Source organism: Nicotiana tomentosiformis, chromosome 12, assembly GCF_000390325.3.
Source record: "Nicotiana tomentosiformis chromosome 12, ASM39032v3, whole genome shotgun sequence".
NCBI classification, from domain to species: Eukaryota; Viridiplantae; Streptophyta; class Magnoliopsida; order Solanales; family Solanaceae; genus Nicotiana; species Nicotiana tomentosiformis.
Genome location: NC_090823.1, coordinates 8,348,390 through 8,359,613, shown reverse-complemented (window position 1 = coordinate 8,359,613; position 11,224 = coordinate 8,348,390). Strand labels below are relative to the sequence as shown.

At 34.7% G+C, this 11,224-nt stretch overlaps 1 protein-coding gene across 2 annotated transcripts; it reads left to right on the top strand.

Annotated features, from left to right (window-relative positions):
- The first annotated feature begins 4,004 nt into the window (after positions 1–4,004).
- LOC104093749 (beta-amylase 3, chloroplastic-like) lies at positions 4,005–8,545 on the top strand. Of its 2 annotated transcripts, XM_009599556.4 has the most exons (4): positions 4,010–4,702; positions 5,631–5,841; positions 6,612–6,722; positions 7,221–8,545. In XM_009599556.4, the coding sequence occupies exons 1-4, from the start codon at positions 4,167–4,169 to the stop codon at positions 8,007–8,009; spliced, it is 1,647 nt and encodes a 548-aa protein (XP_009597851.1). In that variant the 5' UTR covers positions 4,010–4,166; the 3' UTR covers positions 8,010–8,545. The 2 variants fall into 2 exon arrangements, with proteins under 2 accessions (XP_070048017.1, XP_009597851.1); XM_070191916.1 differs by lacking the exon at positions 6,612–6,722 and having other exon boundaries at positions 4,005–4,702.
- Positions 8,546–11,224: the final 2,679 nt, after the last annotated feature.

The following is an 11,224-nucleotide window of genomic DNA, read 5'->3' as shown; positions in this document are numbered from 1 at the left end:
GAATTCGACCCCGATATCAAAAAGTTCACTCTCGGTCAAACTTCCCAAAAATTTAACTTTCGTCATTTCAAGCCTAATTCAACTACAGGCCTCTAAATCACAATCCAGACACGCTCCTAAGTCCAAAATCCCCCAACGGAGCTAACAGAACCATCAAAATTCAAATCTGAGATCGTTTACACATAAGTCAATATCTGATCGACTTTTCCAACTTAAGCTTTCCATTATGAGACTAAGTGTCTCAATTCATTCTGAAATCTCTCCGGACCCGAACCAACTAACCTGATAAGTCATATAACAGCTATAAAGCACAAACGGAGCAGTAAATGAGGGAATGCGGCTACAACTCTCGAAACAACCGGCCAGGTCATTACACCATATCTGCTTCGCATTAGAGCACACAAAAATTCTATTGTACTTATCAGGACCAAGTCCACAGATAAGGATTTTCTTAGCCTTTGCATTCTTCTCCATCATTCTGAAATTTGCTGCCACAAATTCGGAGGGGTCCTTAGGAACTGTTTTATTTTGTGCATTTTGTTTAGTAGGAATCAAAGGACCTTGGTTCACTATGGTCCATAGTGCATAGTCTTTAGCTGTCAGGAAGTCTTCCATTCTTGCTTTTCACCAACTGTAATATTTTTCATTGAACAGGGGTGGCCTGGTAGTTGACTGTCCTTCATTAATTCCGGATGGAGCATTCATCTTGCTTCCAAGATCTCTCTAGGTGTTAGCCATGTAAATGAGAGAACCTGCTCTGATACTAATTGTTAATTTGAGTGCCCTTATGAATTACTTAAGAACTTGGTTCTTTACCGTGTTCCTTAAGCGCAGAGTAAACAAGCAATAAAATGAACACAACGATTTTTACGTAAAAAATCACCCGGCTCAAAAGGTGCAAAAATCACGACCTACCACGTAGGATTTTCAGCTCCAACTCCACTAGAACACTGAGCCAAAATATATCAAGTACAAGACTGTAATTAAATACTCTCAAGTACTCCTACTACTCCTATTTGATTCACAAGTTACTCTAACTTGTAAAGAAAAATACTCACTCCAATTCATTGATTGTTTATCACACTTGATTACAACTCAATTACCTAAAACACATTTACTAGACTCACTCGAGATGAATACAATGCAAGTACTCAACACAAGTAAACAACTTATGACTCTTTAGTTGATGTGCGAAAGGATGGTTTAGAAGTCCAAAATCAATCCTATTTAAATACGACTTGAGATCTTCTAGGAGTCCTATTCAAAGTCAGCTTCCTCTTTAATAGGACTCCTACTGTTCTAAGGATTCCACATGCTTTGGGACTTTAGTCTCTCACTAAATTATCCATACACTACTAAAAAATCAGGTTTTAGCGACAGACTAATTTTGTAGCTAAACAGAAAAATTCGTCACTAATCTCATTTAGCGACGGATTAGCAACGAATTATCAAGAAATTCTGCTAGCTACGAGCGTTTTAGCAACAGATTAGCGACGACATTCGTAGCTAATTCCGATTTTTTTGTAGTGATATCTTTTTGAGCAACGACCCTTATTACTTATAGTAGCCATCGTCCACCAAATTCGGACTTGGGTAACTTTGAGATAAAGTTACTGTCTTGTACAGACGTACAAGTATCACTCAGGAGGAGCTGATTCTTTCTCCTAAGGAGCAGGTTCTTCAGAACAGTTAAGCAGCTACATTGAGGACCTGGTTCTTTGAACATTTAGTCATACTTTGTTAATCATCAAAATTTTAATATTCAACATACTATTAGTTCGAAAACAGACTACCTCATGCTATTTCCTGCAAAAAAACATAATGTATATACGCATGCACAAGCTCCGCCGATCATTTTCCAAATTTTTAGACTCAAAAGGATATCATTCAACTTGCAAACTTTCCAATCACTTCTTTGGTCCACTTTCTTGGATCGGTTTTATCTCCTACTTTCTTCAAAGCATCCTTTTCATCTCCAAAACTTGCATGCAAAAAGGGTGAAAAGTGCAGAGTTATTAGCATACACAACACGGCACCTTCATAAGTCATTGTGTCGTTGTGGGGTTAATTTCACGAATAATTATTCTAAATTTTGTATTTATAGTTATAAAATTAATAATTTTGACGAAAAAATAATTCAACTATGTTGTATACTACATAAAGTAAGAAACATTGAAAAGTGTTATATCACTTGTATACATAAATTGTCACATTCACATATTATCACTTAAAAATAATACTCATTTTTTCTAATCCACTCTATGTAAAAACACAATAAATGCATGACACGTATCATCCATATAAGAGTTGTCGTTTGACCGTGATCAAACGACATATATGTATTCTTAATATTGTTATAATGTTAATATCTCTTAACCATGATATGTGTCATCCATATGAATGCATGATATATGTCATCTTAAATTGTTTCCAATCTACAATCTAGGGTGAGGTATAGTTGTTGCCTTCTACTTATTTTATTGTCCAAATTTTGTTATTACTCACAATTTTTTTTAATTTTTTTTTTCTTGACTATGAACACATATATAAACGATGTGTAAAGATGGATCAAAGTAGTTTATTTGTGACTTCTACTAATTCTTGAGATAAAGAGTTGTTGAAGAAAAGGAAAGCAAAGACTTTGATTATAAACCACAAACTCCAACTTCTTTGAGAACCCTTCATTTTTTCATACTTATCTTTATATGAATTATATAAATACATAAGAAAATTGGAAAATTCAAGACTTTTTTCATCCACAAATGTGTATGAAGAGCTAGACTTGTTCAAGTATATGCCAAGAAGAATGTGCTAATTTATGTGGGGCTTGCAAAGTTGTGGCAATACAAAGCCACCCAACGGTTATCACACAAATATTATTTTTTTTATAATTATTTGGATTTAATATTTGTTGATCCGATTAATCTAGATTTGAGTCGTGTAGAGTCTATTCAAGGAAAAAATGCTATCTATCAAGAGTTTCTCCATTCAGTTTTTTCGAACTCGAGATCTCTGATTAAGGTCGGAAGGGTCCTATCTATTCCACCATACCCTTGACGGTTTAATTTTTTAAAAAAAATTAGTGGAGAATATAAGACCGAAAACTTCACAATATTCTCATACCTTTTTTCTCTATCCAAATAAATAGGTAGGGAACGAAGTTACAAAAGATATTTGCTTGAAACGCTAGAAAGTTATTGAAACTTAAAAATATCTCTGCAGCTCGACCTCCTGCTGAAAATATCTATACCATGGAAAAAATTATTGACAGATTGGAAAGGACGTAAGTATTTATCGTATCTTTTGTATTATTTTCAAGTTAGTAAAGGAAGTAAATAATCACTCCCTTATTTTGAAGGGATCAAAAGGTAGAACTCAAGGAAAATCCTTTTTAATATATTTTTTACGCGCGTTTCATATTTGTTTTGGGGCACGACTACATCGAGTTCTTTCCCGAAAGTCCCACTTTAAGGGTAAAACGTCTGACTAAAAGCAACTTTATTCCCAAGGCTTGAATCGAATTTTTTTTAATTAAGAATGGAAGCATACCATTTCATCACAATTTTTGATAGTAACCAAGGAGTATATAAACCCACCCCACCCCAATCCAAACCTTTCTTTTTCCCACAATTGTTCCTTTTACAAACCTCATCTTTTAAAAAAAAAAATACTAATTGATATTTGAATCTACTGACCCCACTAATTTAAACCAATGACGGGATAAAACGCTTCCTACCAAAACCTTCTTATTTTCAACACCTAAATTTGAGACTTTCGACTAAAAGTTGAACGGATCCCAGCATTTCTATTACTCTTTTCAGTTGTATAATCTACATTTTCCGGCAAATAAAGGAACAAGGATTGCCCCTTTTTTTTTTTCACATATCACATCATATTGCAATTTTCTTGACTTTGTTAATATCCAAGACTAAAAAAGAAATATAAAATTGTTTTTATATATGTCATTCATCAAGTTGAGTACAAACCACCAAAAGGTATGCTGACCTGTTTTGAACTTTTACACTTTTTTCCTTAATTTCTTAAATAAAAACTCTCAAAACTTGCCTCATCCATACACCCAATATTGGATCCCCTTTATAAACAAGCATCCACAAACTTCACCAATTCATACATCTTCTATTTTCAAAAAAAATACACACAAAAAAATGTCTTTAACACTTCATTCTTCAACTTCTTTTATCAATAAAAAAGAAACAAAAAATTCTAGAACACATGATGATATCTCAAACATGACTTGCTTTGCTCAAATCAAGCCATCATTCCATCTCAAAGCAAAGAATTCCAAAGAAGTTCAATTCTTTGCTCCTAATATGGAAGGAAGAAATATAAACAATGAAGAAGAAGGAGAGAAACTTCATGTACTAACAACTAGTACTCATAGCAATAACAGTAGTACTACAAAGGTACCTGTTTTTGTGATGTTACCACTTGATACTATAAATATTGGAGGGAAGTTGAACAAGCCGAGAGCAATGAATGCAAGTTTAATGGCATTAAAAAGTGCTGGAGTTGAAGGTGTAATGGTAGATTGTTGGTGGGGTTTAGTTGAAAAAGATGGACCTTTGAAGTATAATTGGGAAGGATATTATGAACTTGTAAAAATGGTTCAAGAACATGGTTTGAAGCTTCAAGTTGTCATGTCTTTTCATCAATGTGGTGGCAATGTTGGAGACTCTTGCAGGTATTATTATAAGGCTACTTTAACCATTTTTATTTTATGCTTGAACACGAAGTATATATTCCGCATTTACGCAGGGTCCGAAAGGGCGCACCATAAAGGGTGTGATGTAGGCAGCCCGCACTGATGCAAGCATCAATGGCTGATTCCACGGCTCGAATCCGTGACATATGCTTGAAATAATATACCATAATTTCCCTAGCTATCTCTCTTTTACCATAATTTAGAGCATATTTAATCATGAGTTTATAAGTTCGGCAGAACCTAATATTTCGAAATTGAACGCTATATATATGTGTGTGTTGAAAACAAATATACATAGAGGTAGCTAGATATATATTTCATAACCTACTTTCTATACTCAGAACCCTAAATTCTGAATCCGCCATTACCAACATCCAGAGGTGTATGTAGTATTATAGTACCAGGTTCATCTAAACCCGGTACTTTCGATACGGACTATAAATTTAGTGTAAAAATTTACTAAAATTGTAACATATAGTGGGTCTGAACTCATAACTTTAAAAATATAATAAATTCAATACTAAAAACCTTAAATATTGAACCCATAGACCTTAAATTCTAGATTCACCTCTGCCGACATCTATTTCCAATAGTCACCAATAAGCTGCAATATTATAAGAAATATTTTCATTCTATAAATGAACACATCTATTAAATCTTAGTTTTCTTCATAGAATCAATCTTCTCTTTGAAATTGTAGATAAATTATACTTATGGCCAAAAACCTATCCTACACTATTGCATCATCCTCCAAAATCTGGAGATTTAACCTTTACATAATCTACAGTAATTGTTCAAAGCTTCTTTTATAATTAAGTAGGAGTAAGATTAGTTTCTTTTTCACCATTTAGACTTGAAATAAACCAATATGTATATATCTAAAAATATTTCTAATTGATTTTTGCAGTATTCCTCTACCTCCATGGGTACTTGAAGAAATCAGCAAAAATCCTGATCTTGTTTACACAGACAGATCAGGCAGGAGAAATCCAGAATATATTTCCTTAGGTTGTGATCTATTACCTGTACTCAGGGGAAGAACACCAATTCAGGTGTACACTGAATTTATGAGAAGCTTTAGAGAAAGATTCAAGGATTATTTGGGAGATGTTATAGTGGTAAGTCTTTTCACTCTTCTATGTCACATATCTAATGTCATTATATCGACAACGCATTTAAGTTCTATGCATTGATTGTGTACAAAAATTACAATCAGATTTCTCAAAAGGTAATTGCACGTCATTCTATATAATAAGTATTAATCGTAGTCTCGAATAAACTATAATAACCTATTATAACGTGTTAAATTATACTAAAAGGGCAGTTCGATACACTAAGCTCTCGTTATGCGCGGGGTTCGAGAAAGGGCCGGACCACAAGGGTTTATTGTATGCAGTCTTACTCTGCATTTCTGCAAAAGACTGTTTCCATGGCTCGAACATGTGACCTCCTAGTCACATAACAGGAACTTTATCGGTGAAAGATCAAGATCTATGAATTACTTTATGTCAATCTCATATGATCCACTAAACTTGTTGGCAGGGACGGATTTAGGGGGCGGAAGGGGGTTCATCCGAACCCCTTCGCTGAAAAATTACACTGTATATATAAGGCAAAATCTGTTTTTTACATCTATATAAGTTAAGGGGGTTCAAAATCTTTGAAAGGTCATAAGTTCAATTCCCACTAGCTATGATTTTTTTTTTCTTGAACCCCTTCGCCGCCGAGATCCTGCCTCCGCCATTGCTTGTTGGTTTAAACAAATCCAAATGGTGGACCACTAAAAAGTTAGAGTCATCTTTAAAAAGTCACATATAAGGGACCACAAGTTTCCAAGCTAAAACAAAAGAGAAAATTTTGAAATTGAAATGCTCTTTTTCTTCTATAGGAAATACAAGTGGGAATGGGTCCTTGTGGGGAACTGAGATATCCATCTTATCCGGAAAGCAATGGTACTTGGAGATTTCCTGGAATCGGAGAATTTCAGTGTTATGACAAGGTAACCTTTTTTCACCTATGTTGTTTAAAATATTAATGTTGTTACATGTAAAATCCAAGATCACATTAGTAGCTAAAGATAGTGGCGGAGCCAGTGTCGAAGCTAGAAATTTTTCTAAGAATGTTCAAATTTGAAAGAAGTGAAAAATAAATCTCGACAAAGGGTGTTCAATGTGTTATATATACCTCTAAAACGTAATATTTTATCTATATACACAGTGTAATTTTTCGACTGTGGCTTCTCCTTGGGCGGAGCCAGAAATTCTAACGAGGGGATTCAAGAACAATGCAAGAATGTCACACCTACATAAAGTAGTTTTTGAGCCACCTTTGCCTCTACACAAAAACTTCTCTTTATGTCATAGCGATTCAACAATTTATATATATAGAAAAGTCATTTTCACCCTATCTGTATAGTATAGTTTCCCGAATCCCCTATCGGCATAGAAACTTACACATAATGAAACAAAAAGCTAACCTTTTTCCTTTGATGAAACAGTACATGAAAGCTTCACTAGCAGCATCTGCAGAAGCAATGGGAAAGAACGATTGGGGCTGGGGCGGGCCCCACGATTCGGGACAGTACAACCAATTTCCAGAGGACACTGGATTTTTCAAAAGGGATGGAACATGGAACAATGAATATGGACAGTTTTTCCTAGAATGGTATTCAGGGAAATTATTGGAACATGGCGACAGAATCCTAGGATCAGCAGAAGGTATATTTAGAGGAACTGGAGCTAAATTATCAGGAAAAGTAGCTGGAATTCATTGGCATTACAACACAAGATCACATGCAGCAGAATTAACAGCAGGATACTATAATACAAGGCATAGAGATGGTTATCTACCTATAGCACGTATGTTCGCGAAACATGGTGTCGTGTTTAACTTTACCTGTATGGAAATGAGAGATGGCGAGCAGCCACAAAGCGCGAATTGCTCGCCAGAAGGTTTGGTTCGACAAGTGAAAAAGGCGACTCAAATTGCTGGAATTGAACTAGCCGGAGAAAACGCGCTAGAGAGGTATGATGGAGGAGGATATGCACAAGTTTTGGCAACAAGTAGATCAGAATCTGGAAATGGATTGAGTGCATTTACCTACTTGAGATTGAACAAACGGTTATTCGAGCCAGAGAATTGGCGAAATCTTGTTGAGTTTGTTAAGAGCATGTCTGAAGGAGGTAAAACAAGACTTCCAGAATGTGACACAAGCAGGACAGACCTATATGTTGGATTTCTCAAACAAAGTCATGCAAAGAAAACTGCAGAGGCTGTAGTTGTGTAAAACTATTCATTTGCCCCGAGGCTTTGGTTCAGTGGTAAGAGCACAATACTTAATGTGTGGATTAGGCACATGTCACGAGTTCGAACTTTGCCAACAACAGATGCCTGGTATTTAAATGGAGGGTCGGGCCGATTATGCACCAAATTCCCAACCGTACACCAGATGGTCGTCGTAGATTTCTCAGTAATAAAAAAAAGAGATATTCATCAATATACACGTAATATGGTCATAACTTTGTAGTATAGCACATAAAAGGGGCACAAAGCTAAAAATTATTATAGTCTCTATCCCCTTAAGTCTGAAAACAATTTGCTATGTCTAGACCTATAGAATAAAAGAGAAAAAAAAACTTAGTATGTCAATCTTTGTAACCCCTGTTAGAAGGTTGTTTAAGTTCATTGCTCCTTGTCATTAGGATGATGATGGATACATATATACCTCAAATGAGTATATTATTTTGTCTGTACAAAAAAAGAAGTTTTGTCTTTCCATATTTAATACTATTGAAGTAAAAAGCTCCTATTATTGTTTTATTATAGACTACTCTTCTGGTCAAATTTCTTCTTCATTTCCTTGAGATATTATGATCAAGCAACTACACTTGAGATAAATCCATGAGAAATTTTCTCCACATTATTATTTGTGAAAATGCTTTCACAGAAACAAAGATAAATAAATAGAAAAAGAATTTAGGTTTTCCTCATCCAAAATTTTGGAAAAAATGACAATTTTAACTCTAAAGATTCTTCCTTTTTCTCCATATTGTAGAAAAAGAACAACTAATAATGTCATAGTATCTTCTTTTCATCCGTCTAAGCTTTGAATGACAAAGTTGTTCGGTGCCCGTGCATTAGGAGGTAGCAGAGTGTTAATGTACCTTTTAAGGCAAAACCAAATCATGAATCTACAATAAAAATATCCAAATCAAATGTCAAAACTGATATTATAGAAGATGAAGGTAAATTCTCAAAATCAGAAGCAAGAAAAACATGAAATTTAGGTTGTTACCATGATCTCAAAGAATCTTCAACCAAAGTCAAAATAGCCTTCAGTTATCTCTGCTCCAATAAGAAATAAGGAGTCATTTCTCATAACATATTAGTCTTTAGCCAAGAAAGATGAATTACCTTCTTCATTGTGCCAGTAATTTAGGTATTTTAAGCTCACCCGGAAATCATTATTATTAACAAATAATTTAAGTTATGTATTATCGTTATTTTATATTTACAGGTAAGCGCCCTTTAAAATTAAATAAGCCTCCTTAAAATATGAAATTTATAATCTTAAAAATTAGATAGATTACTTGTTACAACAAATAAAAATAACGGAAAAGGGTCAGCTTTACCCCTGAACTATTAGATTTGGTCTAATATTGCCCCTCATCCACCTATTGGTCTAAATATATCATTCTCGTTAAGGTTCTGGCTCACACATGCCCTTTAAGTTAACAACCCATTTCAGATTAAAAATTAAAATTATTTTTAATGACGTGGTATTATCCTATTAGTTAATTTAAAACCCACACCAAATATGTCCAACCCACCCACCCGTTTGAGCCCGACTCGACCCAACTCCTAGATTATCCACTAAACCCTCTAACCCATCGGCCAAAATACACTGATACTCCCCTAACTCATTTCTGAAATTCATACGACTGAAACTCCCCCAAACCTAATGCGACGATAGCGATGGCTGCTCGCTGCAACTGATTTTCGAAATATTCAAGTTGAAGATCAATTTTTAAAGTCTCTTCTCTATTCAAGTAAGATTTTACTGCTTTTGTTGAATAAATATGGTTAGGGTTCTTGGGAATTTATCATCTACTGTTACTTTCGAGTTGTGGCAATTTTTGTACTGCTTCTTTTATGCTTTTAATGTCATTATTTAGTAATATTGAGATTGCATGTGTTCCCTCTTTATTTTTTTGGTCTGTTTTAGGGATTTTGTATAGTTGATAGCGATTTAGGGTTCTGATGGGGTCTTGTTGTCTGCTAAATCAGTTCTTTATTTCTAAGCTTTTGTGTTTGTTTTTGCATTTATAGTGTATGTGGTCCATTAAACTTTATTCTTATTTGTACTTTAGGACATTAAATATTGATAAATTGGATCTTATTTTTCTGTTTGAATATGTCTGATGGGTCCCTTTCCCTTTTTTATGGCTTGCATGTGACTTCAATGAAGAATGGTTGAAAATGTGGACTTGGTCTTGAATTATGGGAGCAGATGAGTCTTAAAACCTCAAATAGTATACATTAAAAAATTGAATCACTTGTTTGCAAGCTTATGATGTGGATTTGTTGTCTTATATAGACATTTGTTCGGAATACATTGAAAAATGTGGGTTTAAGAAGGTTGAACAACTTCTAGTAATAGGGCCTTCATGTAGGTACTTTCTGGTTGAAGGGAATTCGGGAATTAGAACACTACAATAGCTCTTAACTAACCAGGTAAGTGTACTTCAATTCTTTGGTACTGATGAGGGTGAAGAACATGTGTCAGCTCCTAGCATAAGTCACCACAATGAACCTCACAGTGTCACTGTAGATGTTGGGACTGATTGTGAGTCATGTGAGGAAGAGAAAGCATATGAACATGACTCTAGTGATTATGATAATGATCAATTGGATCTCTTTAGTAAGGAAATGACTAAAGAAGTCAATGACAAACTAGACAAGTATAAAGAGTTGGAAAAGGGTATGAGTTTTGGGGATTTAGCCGAAGCTAAAAGAATTGTGGGGTATTATGCAATTGTTAATGGGAAGGGCCTTAAGGTTAAGAAGAGTGACACTGGTAGAGTTAGATATATATGTGTTGTTGGTTGTCCCTTTGAATTATTGATATCTCAGGATAATAGAGATCAAGGATTTAAAATCAAAACTTTGAAAACAAAGCATACTTGTGAACGCGCACACAAGAATGGAAGAGCTACTCCCCAAGCTTTAGTACACTATTTTAAGAACAAAGTCCAAAATAATTCTAAATACAAGGTGAAAGACATGAGGGTGGACCTAGAGGATCAATTCAAACTTAATGTTAGCTATTCAAAGATGAAAAGAGTAAATAGGTTTGTGCTAGAGAAATTGGAGGGTATCTTCATTGATGATTACAATAGGTTAGAGGCCTATGCTCAAGAATTGAGGGACAGTAACCCTGAATCTGATGTGGTGATAAACATTTCTAAAGATGCTTTGGCATAAAGAAAAATGAGGTTCCTT

What these genes read in the sequence shown, in the direction of transcription:
- LOC104093749 (XM_009599556.4), top strand. Translation starts at nt 4,167, where the DNA reads ATGTCTTTAACACTTCATTCTTCAACTTCTTTTATCAATAAAAAAGAA. An exon ending in AATGTTGGAGACTCTTGCAG is followed by an intron (nt 4,703 to 5,630) that starts GTATTATTATAA and finishes TGATTTTTGCAG; the next exon opens with TATTCCTCTACCTCCATGGG. An exon ending in AATTTCAGTGTTATGACAAG is followed by an intron (nt 6,723 to 7,220) that starts GTAACCTTTTTT and finishes TTGATGAAACAG; the next exon opens with TACATGAAAGCTTCACTAGC.